General features: G+C 34.3%; 1 protein-coding gene across 1 annotated transcript in view; it reads left to right on the top strand.

Annotated features, from left to right (window-relative positions):
* The window catches only part of PBRM1 (polybromo 1), a 60,355-nt gene extending 42,580 nt beyond the window's left edge, over positions 1-17,775 (top strand). Inside the window, 5 exon segments of the mRNA XM_032209185.1 lie at positions 5,434-5,598; positions 9,026-9,172; positions 10,992-11,059; positions 11,301-11,517; positions 13,673-17,775. Coding sequence (XP_032065076.1) covers positions 5,434-5,598; positions 9,026-9,172; positions 10,992-11,059; positions 11,301-11,517; positions 13,673-13,845 — 770 coding nt within the window. The 3' untranslated portion in view covers positions 13,846-17,775.
* Positions 17,776-17,981: the final 206 nt, after the last annotated feature.

Below are 17,981 nucleotides of genomic sequence, written 5' to 3'. Positions count from 1 at the left end.
CAAGAAAATATTTCAACAGATACAGGATAGAGAAAGAAGTCTGAAATCTGTATACTAATTCAAAATAACTAGTCCAGGTATTCTGCTATTCTGCTACAGGTCTTAAACCAAATAGAAATAAAGAGTTAGATAAGTTAGATAATTAAATATCATTATTGAATAAGACAAGAAAATAAGGCACCGGCATAGTGTGAAAAATACCTTTGTTCAAAACTGAAAGACAAAATAGAACAGGAAAGGGAACATTTAATCTCTTTCATGTGTTGTTTCTAAATTATCAACATTGCACATCCTATATGGATGTATGATGTAGTAAAACACACAATAAGATTACTTATCAACTAAAATTTGTCTCTAGAAAAGTAGCACATTCTTTCATTAATGATATAAACTTAATGAAATTTTGCATTTTACTGAGTTACTGAATCCAAATGTGCTTTTAATCCTTTGTCATAGTGATTTAGTTGTTTAAATAACTTTAAACAATTTTAAACAAAAAAAAGAACAATATGTTTAAAAACCACATTTTCTTAATCCTATAATAGTTAAAGTTTTTATTCTACTATTGGAAAAAATGAATTTATAAATGTTGCAGAATGAAAAAAATAATTATTTCAGAACAAACTGAATTTTAGATAAACTTTGTATTGGATCTTTAATTTTTCTATTGGTTAATTCTTCCATCTGTCTTTCGAAACATATTTCGTCTGTGATTTGGGATCATTCTTTCATAATGAGTTATTATATTATTGTTGGTATTGTTATTATATAAGATTCATGGAAGTTAACTATTTGTTTCCACTAATCCTGTGTTTTATTTTTATTAGAATCCATGGGTTGGATTTAGTTGTAGATTAAAATCAAGTAATAGTGAACTGATTTCAGTATGCTGGCTCTAAATGTGTAAAGTTTGATCCTAAAACTTTGTTCTGTGACTAAATTGTATTAGTCATTTTGGTGTGGGTGGAGCAGATAATAGCTAAAACAAAGTCAAGCAATTTGTACTGTTTTTGCAAATGGACAAAGAAAATAATCCAGTCTGAAACTACATTAAAATGAGAAAGAAACATGATTACAATTTACCTTCTTAATTGACTTATGGAAAATGAAATGGTATAGAATTTATATATCAATAAATACTTTTTAATAAATAATGGAAATAATTTTAATTGGATTTGTATTTTGAGTAGAGACAGTCATATACAGCAACAGTTGATCTAAATCTTAATTTTGAGTCTTTGAAAATAAGGCATTTAGTTCTAGATTGATTTATAGGCTCCCCGCTTTTATTCAGAAGCTAGTTTTGATACAGAAAACTTAATGTCAACATTTAATTGTTAATAAACTATGGGTTTACTTTACAGGGATGAAAAGTACATTATTTTCACTTGGACAGAATTTGATGGGGGGTTGTTGTTGTTGTTGGGTTTTTTTTTTAGAAAAAGTAATATATTATGTCAAGTGAAAGGGGCAGGATGGGGATTGTGCTAAACACTTTATTTAGTTTCTGATACATTTTCTTTTTGCAGAATTACATTAAATTTCCTTACAGAGTTTGTTCTTTGGGCTTTTTTGTGCAAAATGGGGTCAGGATACATTACATTCTGGATAGCATTGGTAAACCATTTATAATTAAAAGTTAGTGCTATCAATTGCAAGATACATATTTCCTTCCCCTGGCATTTTTCTTATGTGATGAATATTGGTTGTTACACACAAGAGGTTCCTCTCAGCTGAACTAAAGAGCTGATCTGCTTTAAAAGTTATTTATTTATTTATTTGCAGAGTTTATGAGATGCCTCAATGGACATGATTTGGGCAAACACGAGCAAAACAAATTAAATGAATATCTCTGTGTTTAAGAAGCAACCTGTTCAAAATTATAATAATCACAAAAATAGCAAAGAAAAATATGCACTGAAACCCTTGAATGTTTAAAAGTCTGCTGAAATAAAAGTGCTTTAAAGAGTTTCCTGTATATGAGAAGGGTAGGAGCCATTTGTGTCTTCAGTGAAAGCATGTCTTGTTAAATGAAGCCTAACATCAAGAAAGCCCATCTCTTGGTCTAAGTCCCTCTAATCTATGATGGGAGAGTGTATCTTTGAGCAAGCTCACCCTTGATGGCAATAGCAATAGCTGTTACATTTACTATATGTACCACTCCACAGTAGGCAGTTTAGAGTCAGCATATTGCCCCCAGCAATCTGGGTCCTCATTTTATCAACCTCAGAAGGATGGAAGGCTGAGTCAACCATGAGCCATCAGGATCGAACTCCTGGATATGGACACAATTAGCCTGCAATACTGCATTTTAACCATTGCGCCACCAGTGTTGAATGTTTGAATCATAGGCAGAACCATGCCTGGTAACATCCCAGTTACTGAAACATCCCAGTGTCATGCCATAAAGGCCTTTTTAGGTGACAGAACAGCACTCTTAGTTGGGCACAGAATCCAAATGGATTTCTCTGACTGCTAACCTGATCCTGCATTTTGTTTCAGCTGAAGCTTCCAAGTTATCTCCAAAGACTTCGAGCCCACAAATTCCAAATCAGTCCAATTTAGTTTGGAATTCATCCAAATGCATACCCTTGTTTTAAACTAAAATGCAACATCATGACATGTGATGTATAAAGATTGTTCCTGAAAATTTTTGTGTTGAGCCGGATAATAAGTAAATATAACTAGAGAAGAATAGATTAACACATGAAAGAAAGAATCCTATCATGCCTTTAACATTTCATTGCATCTCAGTCGTTGCAAGCCCTGATCTGAGCAAACTGGTTTTGAATGTGTTGAATTTGACAGTGAAATTACAAAGTTTAACTCCTGCTTCTACTAATCATTTTTAATTGCTTTGTTTTTACTATAATTTCCCTCTCTTTTCTGCTTCTATCTAGCACAAATATTTAAGTCCAAATCATTTGTGAAATGTTGTCTGCTATTTTTCTGGTCATAGTCCAAGTTCAGGCTAATAGAATTTGTATGAAAAAATATAAACTCGTGAAAGTATCTTTAAGATTGTTTTAATTTGATGTTTTCTTTAAACAATCATTGATAAAAAAATAGATTCCCGTTTTTCTTAGTTAAATCAAAAGAGAACACATGACTTTTTCCTGATTCACTAAGGAATGCTGTCATTTGATATGAATCATACATTGTAGACACTGACAATAAGAAATTCTTATGTATCCTTACTGTTTATTCCTTACATCTCCCAACAGATGATACATGTATAGCTTTCCTTGTGTTGTTTAGATATGCTTATAATTTCATATATTCCCTAAATATATGTTTGAATAGATTATCACTTATATTCCTATCCTTGTTTTGTAATATAAAACCTACCCTTTTCTTATTTGACTAAAATACAGAAGTGTTTTGAAAACTGAAATGGTACAATAGGAAATCTTCAATCAGATAATGTATAAATGCTTGTCCCATTCTTGATTTTCTAACAATATTGTCATCATTTATCTTGGAAATAAGAGAGAAACCCTTTGTTCATAGTTTTCCTCCAAAAGGTTAGGGTGAGTAGTGGCAACATTAAACCCACATTTGTAATGCAGACATTTTGGAAGGGCATTAAGAAAGACTACTTTATATTTATAGAATATAAACATTCTATAATGTTTATAGAAGTAAACATTGCCACCTAAATAGATGTTGTATTCTTCAGTAAAATTTAACCTACTTGTAAACAGCCAAAAGTTTGTTTAAATTACCAATTTAAATGCAGCCAATGCATTATAATAAAAACTTAAAACAACATTACTGAAGGACCACAATAAAAGGAAAACATTAAAAACTTGTTAACATAGAGAAAATAGCAGAAATAGCTCACACTTGCTATTCCTTTGACAACATATTAACAACTCAGAGAAATCTTATTTTAATGGATTAATTGGAAGAGGATCTCCACTATATATGAATATGCACAAAATACAAAATTACATAATGGCATCAATTGGTGTAATAATAGTTTATCAAGTGACACAGATTATATGTTTTGCATCAGTTGTCATTTGGGAGATGACATTGCATACATTGCCTCATTTGCATCTGCATTTATTTGAGTCATTGTGGTCTTTTGAATGCAAAATCTGTTGTATCAGAGCCTGCTGAATGGAGGTTCCATTGCATTACCAATTTGGTAAAGAGCAGATAAAGTGATTTAATAAATGAGTCTTCTTTATCAATTTCAGCCTCAGTAGTAGTAATAACAGGTTAATTCTATGAAGATCAACATGGATTTGTAGATAGTGAATAGCTGGCTTACTAGTCCTCGAGATGTCTATAATGATGATAACTCATGACAGTCATGATGCGGAACTGATTTTATGACCTTTTTTGCAGTTAAACGAATCTATGGTCGTTAAGTGAATGCTGCAGTTGATAAGAGAATCAGTAATTCACCATTGATGCAGTTGTATTGAAAACCAGAAATGAATGCTGGTTTTTAGAAAACACACAGTATACTGCAGGACGCATGTCCCGGTGTATATATTGTTTAGCACCAAACAGCTGCCATTCCATTCATAACACTTTCAGTGTTGCAGTTTTTTAAAAGGGTGATAAAGAATAAAGCCCATGTCTTAGATCAGGAGTCACCAATCTTTCGGACCTCAGGGACCATTAAATTCATAATTTTAAATCCCGTGGACCACTAATATGATTTTTTTTTAAAAAAAGATAAATAGTATTTAGTGCAATATAAAAAAAATGCAAATAATTTTTCTGCGGACCACCAATTTTTTCTCACGAATGATCAGTGGTCCATAGACCACCAGTTGGTGACCGTTGGCTTAGATTATGAAACCATAAATGAGTGAGCAAGCTTGCAAACAAATACTATTTTCCCTTCCTCTCTTCTATAACATATCCTTATTCAGGCTATTACACAATTCCACAACCAGATAGGACTCGGCAACACTTCAGATTCAAAGGCTAAAAAGTGCATTGGACCCTTAAACCAAATCTGTTTTTCCCCCAGGAAAATGCTGCAGCTGCAGAAGGCTGCCAAGTGAGGCTGTGAAAACATACAGCTGCTTTAAGGAGTTACAGACAGATGCTATGTGAGTGAGAGCCCGCATGTTCTAGAGCACATTTTCCCCTTAGATTCTGTAGCTGTGCAGTGTCAGTTGCTTCCAAATAGGAGAAGATTTTGGGAAGGGAGGCAGACAGAGAAAATAGACTCCACATCTTTCTTTCCCCCCCATGGTTGTATTGATCTGAGCCCATATTTCTTGAAATCTTGGTGAATTTTAAAAGAATTCTTTTTTTTATGTTGGCAACTGAATAAGTACAAAATTATATACTGTATTACTAAAATTGTGTGGGCTTTTTTTTCCTACATAAGGCTAAATGATCAGAGAATTTTTTTAAAAATTCTGGGTCATAAAACAGAACTGAAAATCTAAAATACTTTTACAGAGCGGGCAGCTAAGGTTGCTGAGCAGCAGGAGAGAGAACGAGCAGCACAGCAACAGCAGCAGAATTCTTCCCCCCGGGCAGGCACTCCTGTCGGGGCTCTTATGGGGGTGGTGCCGCCACCAACACCAATGGGGATGCTCAATCCGCAGTTGACACCTGTTGCAGGTAAAAACAAACAGAGGGGCTCTGACCATTTTTCCTTCATCCACTTTACCAAACTCTTAACCAACCTAACAAAACTTTCTTCTTAAAATTTACCTTCAAAGCATCCTGATTTTGAACACAAAAGTTGCTCCCACTGGTAGAGATATTATATTTAATCATAAGCATGCACTCTTTATCCTGACTAGTCCTATAACAGCACTTTTCCTAATCGGCGATCATGCGCATAGTTTGAATTGTATCCTATCTATTAACTGTTGGGGTTTTTTGTTTTTTGTTTTGCTGTATCATCGGTATACCTTGGCAAAGTGAATGATTGTACATCTGAAGTGGGTTTCAGTCTACAAAAGTTTGTTCAGTAATGAGAATTAGTCTGTAATGTGCCACACGTCCTTGTTGATTTGCTCACATAATATAATTGATTTTCAGGATCCCATAAGCATCTTTATTTTGCTCTCACAATGGATTAAGTGTGTAACAAATGAGTATTTTACCTTCGTTTGAAAATAAAGCTGTCACCTTCAGTTGAAATGATTGTGTATGTTTGCATCAACACACAGGAAATGAAAAAAGTTGTGATTATTTTTCCTACATCAGGAGATCTTAGGCTTCTGTTCACTGAACAGCATCCTCCCTATATCACTGTCCACACTGGTCACTTTGGATGGAACATTGAAATGTGGCTTAATATGGCATACATTAGGTCTTGATGTTCTGCCCTATCTGTGGCATGTCTATAATTTGAGCAATTTGAAAGCTTCTACCAATATAACTGAGCCCAGAAGTATAGTGATTTATAGTTATAACAGTATAGTTAAAATTTGGTGAAAGAAGCCAACTTTGAACCAAAGTTTGTAATCCTTTTAAACAATGACTCGTGTTTAGAAATTTGACTTTTTAATCAGAGAAGAGAATCATGAGTCTCAGGCGTATTCTCACAATGCATATCTATCATTTGATCTTTCTTTTGAAATGGCCAATGTACAATATCTCAGATCTTAGTTCAAAGTCTTATTTCAAAACCTTGGTGTTGAAGTCTTGTACCGTGCTTAAAGTTTGAAACAAGACACTAATCAAACAATGGCTTTTGAAATTCATATGGACCCATTTTCAAACCAATATAGTGTACTATGCCTTTTATAGCTATTTCTTTGTTTGGGAAATGTTATGCATCTAATTTATTTTAGAAGTATCAATTAATTTATAGAAATAGAAGTCTCAAATACATTGGGGGTTTTTCTCTCTTGTTTCTCCTGTTTTCTGTACTGAATATTAACTTGATATAAAATAAAAACTGCAGCTAATATAATTCTCACAAATGGATGGTTGCAACATCCAGCATATTATTAGTTTTGGTATAGTAGACAACTATTTGTGCTGGATTCAGCCTCTTTTATTTGAATTCTGTTCCTAGAACAGGGATTACAACATTTTGGTTCTACTTATACCTTCTGCGAATTCCTTCCTTAATTTTTTTCCAGAAGATGAAAGCTCTGAAATTGCATGAAAAGTACACAGGGTAGCAGGCATAGGGAAAATAAGAGAAAATGCTTCTTCCCTTAACTTCTACTTATAGAATACTCTTCTGTCTCTGTGCTTATGCTCCTTCCATGAAACAGTACTTTAAGTTCTACCTATTGTTTTTGTCTTTGTCTTTTTTTTGTATGGCAGTGTCATCATGAGTGGCATGATATTGTAGGTCTTTACTCAAATTTTTACTCAATTCCTGAGCATGCTTAGCTGCGCATTGAATGCTTGTGCTGTGCTTTTGGCTAAGAATGTGATGTTTGAGCTATGGAATCCTATTCAAATATCCCATCAGGCACAATTTGGGAACTCTTGTGTGTCAGCTCCACATGCTGGGCTACAAGGGTGCTAGGCTACTTTAGGATTTCTCTAAAGAGAATTAACAACATTTATGACTTGCTTTGAATGCTTGATAGGTTCATTATAAATACTTATAGCCATTAGTTTTATTGTTGGGCGTTATAGAGTAGCCAGTGTTGTTTCCTGTTAATTCAATATCAGACATGGAGTACGTCATCCAATGAATTTCTTTGAGTATCCTTATGTAGTTGAGCAAAGATTTCCTGACTAGGGGATTCTTGTCTTGTCCCCTCTTGTATACATAAATCTCCTCTATTATCCAGAGGGCATATCCATTCCTTACATCATACCAAAAACATTAGCAAAGCTGTAACTATCACAGCATAAGCCTATACTTATCAACAGTTAATAGAAGATGTTTGTTTCACTAGATTGATTTTAGCTATTAGATAAGGTTTACATAGCCATTGTAAATAATGAAAGTCATTCTGTACAAAAGATGTATTACTTCCAAAATCCTTTTCTCCTGTAGGTCGATAATAAAATAATTACATTTGAATTAATAACTGTGGTTCCAACTGGGATGATATCATATAATGTATGTACATTGGTGCTGTGTTGACCTTCCATGAAGCTTACAAAACAGCTTGCAAAGATAACTTTCCCCAATTCTTCTTTTTTCCCCTGCCATTATCTTGATTATCTAATGGAGCATCTTCTCCTCCATTATTACTATCAGGGTAATAATCTTATTTTCCTCTCTGATGTTGTCCCACTTGGTTTCTTATGGATCTTCAAGAACGACGCTCACTATATTCGATATATACCTCAGACTTTCCCTAGATTAATTCTTTCAGTTTTCCCTTTCTCTTAATTCTTTTCCCTAAGAGACATGCCCACTTTTCTGTCACACTGTAACTTTTTTAATAAAATATTTTATGTTTATTAGCAAATACAAATTATAGCTTTTGGCATTAGGTATTGATACTATCAGTATGACTTTCAGCTATTCAAAAATTTGAAATCATAATTGTAGAAGGTATTGTCTATGATGGAAAAAATTATGAAATTGCATGGTAGCTCAGGTGTGAAAGTTCATGTCTCTCTCTTTAAATTGTTTCAATATTCAGAAGCTCTTAATGAGAATGAGATAAAGAATAGTTTCTTCAGTATTGTTGAATTAATTTCTTACTTGTTTAAATGATTATGTTAAGCATAAGTTAAATAGTGAAACTGAATGCTTTTTTCCTAACAATTTATTTTCCATGCAGCTACAATACTATACCATACCACAAATTCATAATGTGCTTATAACAATGTTGCATACGTTCATATAACCAACAAGAAATTTACATATGTTTCCAGTTAATATACTTTTAATGATGTAGAGTTTGTTTCCTTCCAAAAATATGCCAGTTGGCTAATACTAATTTGTTATAAATATTCTATTTGTCATTGTAACATTGTTTGTTTTTGCAAAGTACTAATTGTAGTATTGTATGGCAATACTGAAGATGCTTATGTGTGGGTAGTGCACGTCATTATTAATTTGACCATTTTGCATGTCATTGATGCATGTTTGAAATTTGTTGTGTCCTTTAAGGCATGATAGGTGGCTATCCACCAGTGCTGCCACCTTTACAAGGCCCAGTTGATGGCATTGTTAGCATGGGCAGCATGCCACCACTTCACCCTGGGGTGCCTCCACCCCATCAACTTCCACCAGGCATGCCAGGCATCCCACCACCGGGTAAGAATGAACCTCCTCATTCATTCATTATCTCGTCTTTTTGTTCTCACCCCATTTAATCAATTACTCCAGGAGAGGTTTGCAGTGTATGCACTTGTAGCTCCATTGCTTGACTTTTACTGACTGTCATAGGTCTTGGATATTGAGCTGTTAATGTGAAAGTACAAAAAGAAATCTCTTAGACATAGATAATACATATACTGGTATATTAAAATTGTTGGCAAAGCAACATATGTGGTCAGTCCAACATCAAAAGGAGTTAACTAGTAAAATGTAAGCACGCTTCAATTAGCGCTTAAGGACTTGACTTGACCAGAGATGTGGAATATATATTAAAGGCTTATATTTTCCATTCCCTGTGAATATGTCAGAAGTCTTGTTTAAACTGGACTAAATCCAACTAACTCATAATACCAAGAGAAATCATTACCTCAGTCTTTTTTTCACTTCTACCTTTTAATATTGCAATCACTTCAAATCTGTACAGTATCTCCTGTTTTCAGCTACTTGATTTAATAGTAGGTCAAGTAAAAGTATAACCCATGATTATAATTTTTTTCAATACACTATTTTGTATACTATATTCTAAACTGAAGACTTGTCCAAGAATAAAATCAGTTCCTGTAGTAGTTAAATGTACTTTTTACATTTGCCCTGAGCATTGAAGTACATTTTTAGTTACTATACATTCCTGGCTTACATACTTAAAATTATATTGCATTATCTATTATGGTGAAAGTAATATTAACCAAAAGTTAAAGATTATTTAACTTTCATTTCTATTCCTATCTTTTTTTAAAATATAGATGCACAGGGAGTTATGAAAACCCCAGTTACTTTACTCTTTTTTCCCCTGCTGCTAATTTTTATTTTGCCTTTTCTGCATGCATTGGATAAATTTAGGTAGAAACTAATAAAGATTATGTTTGCATGTCATACTTAACTGTAAACAAGTGCTTCCAAACTATCCATCAGTGGTTTGGCAATAATTAAGCATGGTACTTGAACCCAGATATACCTTGTGGTTTGTAATAACCAGGAATGGTTTCCATGCTACATTTGGATGACTCATTTATTTATTGTAAAACCACAAATGAGTTGTTTGAAAACCACAGTTTTCCATTTCAGGTTAAAGATGACGTGCATACAGTCAGAATCTGTGTCTCTCAGCAGGACATGCTCAGAAGTCTCCTGAAAAGTTATTTATTGCAAGCAGAAATATTTTTTAACATTCTATAAATAAGGTGTACAAATGTGAGCATTTATAGCAGAATAATAACAATAAATTGTAGCATACATTTCTATGGTTCACAGTTTACTGTTTACTAACTGCAGCAAGTATGCTTCTCTGTTCTTAAGAAAATTCTGAATTATCTCCTTAGATAGAAATGGTTGTTTAGTTAAATTGCATATTTGATTTTAAAGGATAAACTAGAGCAGAATTCTCACAAAGCCACCTGAAAGTGCTGGGAAGTATTGGGAAAATGACCAAGCACAAACCATTGGGATCACCATGCAATGCTGTATTGAGTACTTGCACAAGTTCCATTGTAGTTATGCTTGGGAGTTATTTATGAATCCAGTGGAAGGGATGTTATTTATTACCGGATGAAGTTAATTAGGTGGAACTCAAAAACAAAACACACCCCAGACATCCAGATGACACGATTAATGATACTGCTTTAAAAAATACATTTTGACAAATAATGATTGTCACTTTATTGGTGTGACATTAGTTTGTTACAATAGAGTAGTATTTTTGTTTGTTTTGTTTTTAGCTTGGAATAAGATTGTGATTTTGATATATTTTAAAATACAGGTGTTCTAGGGCAAAACGTTTCCTCCATGGTAGGAGCCCCAGCACCAGGAAGTCCATTTGGGCAGCAGGTAGGTATAGAAAAATCCAATAAATCATATTCTGATATTGTCTTTTTTAATCTTTAAGCTAAGTTGTTCACTGGTTGGCATTTAAGACTTACGATGTTGCCTAGCTAAGTATTGAAATGTCTGCAAGCAAGCAACCTAGCTAATACTTGTCAAATATCCTTAACTATAATTCTAAATATTTTTGGCTGTTCTTGATCTAACTTCTAAAATGCTTTCTTGATATTGTACTTTATATTTCTAGATAGGTATGCTTGGTCCCCCAGGTCAACAAGCACCACCTCCCTATCCTGGTCAAAACCCAGCATCTCAGCAGGTCATGCAGCAGCCTACAACGCCTATGTTTGTCTCTCCTCCACCAAAGACACAGAGGCTTCTCCACTCAGAAGCTTATCTGAAATACATTGAAGGTCTTAGTGCTGATTCAAGTAATATTAGCAAGTGGGACCAGACCCTTTCAGGTAAAATTACAAGGAAATGAATCTCTTAAAGAACGTTGACCCTTCCATATTCTGCAAAGGAAAGTGTTTTACGCATTGACCAATATAATTACACAACTCTATTTCTATCAGTAAATTGTAGATTTCTGTAGTTAGATTTACTTAGATTAATGTTAAATTATGTGCAGAAATTTTAAAGGAAATTCTATTTTCTGTGCACTGATTCTATAGCTTTCCTTTTCACTTGCATGTAACTAATCAATTTGGTTATTTTACTAAATTATTCATATTCATTTCTTTAGTTGAACAGTGTATGGATTTACCACACCATTGCTACTGTGGCCCTGTTCAAGATCAGGTCCTATTTTTTGGTTCCATCTTATTTTAGTGCTAAATGAAAAATAGATGACAAACAATGTGGATCCATTGTTACTTTCTATAACTATGATAGATAATATCACTTACCATGATATATCTATCATAGTATCATAAATTATAGATGGGAGCATTTAGGCATCAAGACTAATTACCGTATTTATCGGCGTATAACACGCAGTTTTAAAACTAAAATTGCAAGCTTAAACCCTGCCTGCGTGTTATACGCCGATACTGCGTGTTATACGCCGGGTCCCAAACTGCCTGCTCCAGCTGATTCACCGGCGCCCATGATACTCATAGAAGTGCAGCATCCATTTCATGGCAGCGTCGGCGGCTCTCCAGCTACCCTGCCTGATATAACCCCTACCTTGCAGCAGTGGCGGCAGCTCTCCAGCCACCTGCTGTTCGCTTTAACCCCATCATTGAACAAGCGGCGGCTGGAGAGCCGCCCGCTGCCTGATTTAACCCCATCCTAGCAGCAGCGGCTCGCAGCGGCCAGAGAGCCGCCCGCTGCCTGTATTTTTTCTCCATCATTGCGGGTGCTTACCTTCCCGCCCGCCTGCTCTCTGGTCCCAAGTGTACGCGCCGGCATTCTCCCAATCAGCTGTGAGTCCGCAGCCGCCCGCGCTGCTGTTTTAAAGGCTGCTCCTCAGGACCCTCCGAGGCCACCGTACTTCTGACGAGTGACGTCCCTGACGTTACGCTGAGGACGTTACTCGTCAGCGCAATTAAAGAGTAACCTGAGTCTGCTAGCGACACAGGCCAGGTACTGTGGTGAAAACAAAAACATATAGAAATAGGGGTTTATGTGGGGGGGGGCTTGTTATGTGGCGCAGGGGGAAAGAGTATGTGATATGGGGGGTGGGGTTATATGGTACAGGTGGTATCAGGACTATGTGGTACAGGGGGATTAGGTTGTACAGGTGGATCTGGGGGGGGGATTAGGTGGTACAGGGGGATCAGAGGGGGGAAAATGATGTGACAGAAGAGGGTGGGGAAGTAATTCATGTTCTAATGTTATAAATTTTAATCCAACATTAAGTTCCGAGCTTCCAAGTCATTTATTTTTAATGAAAAAAAATTTTACTCAAATTTTTGTGTTAAAATGGGGGATGCGTGTTATACGCCGGTGCGTGTTATACGCCGATAAATACGGTACTTGTTCCCAAAATTCCTTTTCCATTGTGCCAACATATGTCTGTCCAGCATCTGTTGGTAGTTGATTGTCTTGTTGAACCATTGTTAAGTTTTTCTGAACACTTGGCTAGAATCTTCATTTCTATCATTTAAAATTGTTACTCTGTGTTTTATCATTTGTATAAATGGAAAACAAATCTTTATATACTCTGTGATAATCATACACATACATGAAAAATATTATCACATCTTGCTTTCCAGTCATCGTTCCCCAGTATTTTCAGTTCCCTGATTATCAGTGTTGTCCTTTGAATCATTTCCAATTGTCCAATTTTATCTTTCAGTAGGATGTCCAGAATTGAACATAATGACATGGGGTCAGATTAGTGCAGATGAAAGAATAACTATTATTTTATATTACTTGCAGATTTTATTCTTATTGATGCAGTATTTGTGTACTGACTTTTTCAGCTCATGTTCATCACCAGTTCCAAAATCTTTTTCACAACTAAAATTCCCAACTGAGGGATTTCCCAACCCATATTCATGCATTTAAAACAGTAATGTATTTTACATGTTGTATAATGCATCAGCGTTATTGGTGAAGTCTAATGACATATTTTAAGGCATTCTATCGCTTCTTGTGCTTTTCTTGTTTCAGCACGAAGACGTGATGTCCATTTCTCAAAAGAACAAGAAAGTCGTCTTCCTACGCACTGGTTGAAAAGCAAAGGGGCTCATACCACAATGGCAGATGCACTATGGCGGCTTCGAGACTTGATGTTGAGAGATACACTTAATATCCGCCAGGCATACAACATAGAAAATATTTAATCTTTCAATGCCAACGTATAAAAAAAATTGTGGAACATAGCTGTTTTAGTTATTGGTGAGGGAGAGAAAATTGTTTTTATTGCATCTTATTGTATATTGCAAGATTGTTTTTTTATAAGGACATTTTTAATAAGCATATTTCACTTTTTGTTATATTATGTTGACTTTTCTTAAATATACAGACTTGTGCATATGGTTGAGTTGAAAGATGATCTCATGCTTGGTTCTAAAAGCAAAGCAAGGTTATATCTTTTTTTCTTCACAAATTCTGATAAGGTAGGGAGGGTGTTTACAGTTTATCTTGGAAAAACATACATTTATGCCTAGACCATGTTGGCATGAGCATCTCTGTGTTTATACGGTAGTTACTTCTGGCAGGTACATCACATATGCTTGGAAGTTTTTTTAAAAAAAAATAAAGCTACTGAAGTAGAGAGAAAGGAATCTGGTAAATACAAGAATCTAAATATTTGGTCAGTAGGAAGATCTCAGGACTTGAAATAAAAATGAAAAATAATCAAACACTTCAATTAGTTCAAACACTTTTGGCATATAGGACTTCCAAGGTGAGTTTGTGCTGACCAATTTGTCATTTGTGAAGAGTCCTATAACCATGAACATTTACTTATGTTGCCAGTAGACTCTGAGCTAGCAAGAGAATGTGTTTTCGGCTTCATTTCTCCAGAAGAAGAAATCACCATAGCAGTTGGGCTTATAGAAATTCGTGAGGAAGGATAAATAACTACAAGGGTGCAAATATTTCTTTCTGCTTTCTATTTAATATGATTCAGTTTTTGATAGTATACATAATACTTTTGCATTCTCAGATCGCTTACAGAACATTTATATATTTAACATGACATTTTTAAGGATGCCAAGACCTATCTATATTTAATACATTTTAATACTTTTACATTTCTACCACTGGAAAAAAATGGATGTGTTGTTCTCTGAATAGTTAAGGTATTATTACAAATAATGCAGATTTTAACTGATCTTTGAAGGTAAGTAGCAGGACATGTACAAGACAGGCTTGCCTAAATGCTATCCATAATTTGGCACTGAGATTTGTATACTGTTTTTTTTTAAATTGCTCTGATATAAACATTGCACTGCAGCTACTGAGAATTGCAAGTGCATAACCAGCTGCACTGCAGTTTTAAAAGGTTTCACATAATAAATATTTTTTTTGGGGGTATTAAAACCCTGATTTTGCATATCTTAGTTGAAAAAAGTAAAAAAAAAACTTTTTTTTTTCAAAAATACCTTCTTTTGGGATCACAGTTTTTACATCATTTTCAACTCCAGCATTTAGATAGTCCCTTTGAACATGAAAACATCTTTCATGAGTTTTAATTGTCCTACCTAAAATTGTGTAGTTCACTGATTTGCTGCCACTTCCTAGTTTCATAGCCTTCCTCAGGATGGGATTTGCAATTGATAGAAATACTAATTTTTCATTTAATTATAAAATACTTTAATTAAAACTTAAATACTTTGGCTTAGTGGGAAAATTGTATGCATATAATTTTAAAAGCAAGTTTAAAATATCAGATTTCATGGAGGTTTAGAGCAAATAGCAAGCTAAAACTTACATGGTCAGAAAATATGTTTTTAGAAAACTAGCTTGATTTCTAAGTAAAAACTACTTGAAATGAGAAACTACTGTGGTTTTCACTTCAGAAATTGTAGAATTAGGAAGGTATCGAACTTTCAATTCACTAGAATTGAAATATTCAATATACAACCCTGGTTTAATACAGATCCCCCCAAAAAAATGATGGCGGAGCTATTTCAGAGATAGAATTTATTCTTCTAGGATATAGCTTTTGACAAATCTAACGAAACACTTAAAGAAATACAGTTATCAAATTAGGTACTAATATAAAATGTAATTTAATTGACATTACAGGAGAGTTTATATTTTTAATATTTTATAATCTTTGGTACAAGCAACCTTAGTTTATATTGTTTAAAATATTTACAAACCTCAGAGAGACAGATATATATGCTGCTATCTCCCAAGTTTATTTTTCCCTCCTGGGGTTTTCTTAGTTGACCTTATAGTAATTTTCAACATGGAAGCAGTTGCAATGTTGGAAGCTGCTATAATAAATGCATGCTTGCTCTTTTGGATTGTGGCCAGTTTATTTGACATTACCTCAGATAATGGTATTTTCAATAACAAAGTTAAAGGAAGCTAGCAGCACATCATAATTCTTGAGTACTTAAAACTGCCATGGACATTTACTAATACAATTGCTTTTGTTCAGAATTTCTAAAATTACACCAAAGAACTTGGAATTATTTATTTTTATTTATTATTTTTAAAAAACATTTTTTTAAGATGAGACCCCTTTGGATGAGACACCCTTTGGATGCTGTTTAATACAGAAGGATCACTGCTGAATAAGAGACCTTACCTAAGGGGCAGCTTCACCACTCCCTAACAGCCTAGGAGTAAACAATTAGAACTGTAAATGAGGCCTTTTCTTTGGAAGTGTAGAGCACTTCTCTTAAAATATTAGGCTGGCCCTAATTATTTTAAATTTAATTTATTCCAATATCATGTGTACTGGGGCATTTCAGTAACGTATAGGATTTAAGATTTGATGGTTACAATCCAGTTTTGCACAATTAGCAGACTTAACTATTTTTTAATTATAATTTGTTGAACAGGAAAACAAACCATGTTTTATTTGTGGCCACTTGAATCCATTATTTGTTATCTTCCACAGCCATGCACTGTATTAGAATAAAAGGACTTTGGTTATTCAAATAAAAGTATGGGAACTGGTTGGTTTGAATGGAAAAAATACATCTATTTCAGTTTGAAAGTGATAAGTAGTTTATTGCCTGTTCTTTATTTCTTACTTTTTTTAAACAGCAAATCTGTATATTAATTCAAGTCAATGCGTATAACTTTTTTCCAGCATATATGCTTTTGGACCTGGTTAATCCATGCCTCATTTTTACATCTGGTTGTATACTCCAGTGAGTAAAGTGATCATTAGTCCATGTGCATGTACTATCAGTTTGTCTTTTTTGAGGCTTTTTAATTTAAATAAAAATAGTTTATAATTTGGATTAACCAGGTTTGATTGTTCCATTAAGATGTCTCATTTTTAGTTCTAGATTATTTTACTATAATTCTAACCATGTTCTGTAAAGAAATCACTATGACATGCAATGTGTACATACTGATTGTTACATTGTTACATTAGATACACAGAACATGTTTAGGACGTACATTTATCCTACATTCAAAAACTTTCCAAAAAGAAACATAACCAATGAGCTTTAGACAAATTGTAAAATTGGTACACGTGTAGAAAAGTTCACATACATGCTAAGCCATTACTTGTTTTTTTTTTCACAGTTAAGTCACAACAGCTGGCTTCATGCATCATATTAAGTCAAAACCAAGCTAATCACATATGATGTGTGGAACCTGTCAATGTGATTTGTCAGCTATGATTGATGGCTTAACATTATGAGCAGACTGTAGTATTTGGTTGTTCATTAAACATATTAATACAATCTCAATTTACTACAATATGTGAACTGAGCCTATACTATAAAGGTATGTATGAATGAAATTTTATATCTCTTTTGGGACATTTATTAATGGAATCAAAATAACACTTAAATAACCTCAATTTTATGGGCTAGGAAAACAAGTCTTCCTGGTTTTAAAGTCCATGTTGAAAGTTGGTGTGTTTTAAACCAATTTTAATCAGATCTGGGCTGATCAGAAAAATGAAAACAAGGATCCATTTTCTCATGTGTACAGGAAGCATTAGAATGGAAGTGCAACAGAATGGAATTTGTCCCCACTATATTTCACCATAAACAATGATCTATTGCAATCAGTGACGTGCAGTCAGGGGAGGCAGAGCCTCACCACTGTCATCATGAAAAGAAAAAAAATGTAAAAGGAAAAAGGCTGAGGTAGTTGCTGCCAGAGTCACAATGGATGACTCTGCTTAGTGCTTAACTGTTTAAAAAAAAGTCTCTTAAAAAGTGCCCTCTACAGGAGGAGGCGGGAGAACCGTGTGCCTCATTTAGTCTGATTTTTTGATCACTCGAGCAGAGTTAAGCAAGGGTTAAAAGCCGAAAAATTCGTTATGTAGATG

Source organism: Thamnophis elegans, chromosome 2 (genome assembly GCF_009769535.1).
Source record: "Thamnophis elegans isolate rThaEle1 chromosome 2, rThaEle1.pri, whole genome shotgun sequence".
NCBI lineage: Eukaryota > Metazoa > Chordata > Lepidosauria > Squamata > Colubridae > Thamnophis > Thamnophis elegans.
Note: the sequence above shows the minus strand (reverse complement) of the source record. Positions and strands in the feature narration are given on the sequence as shown.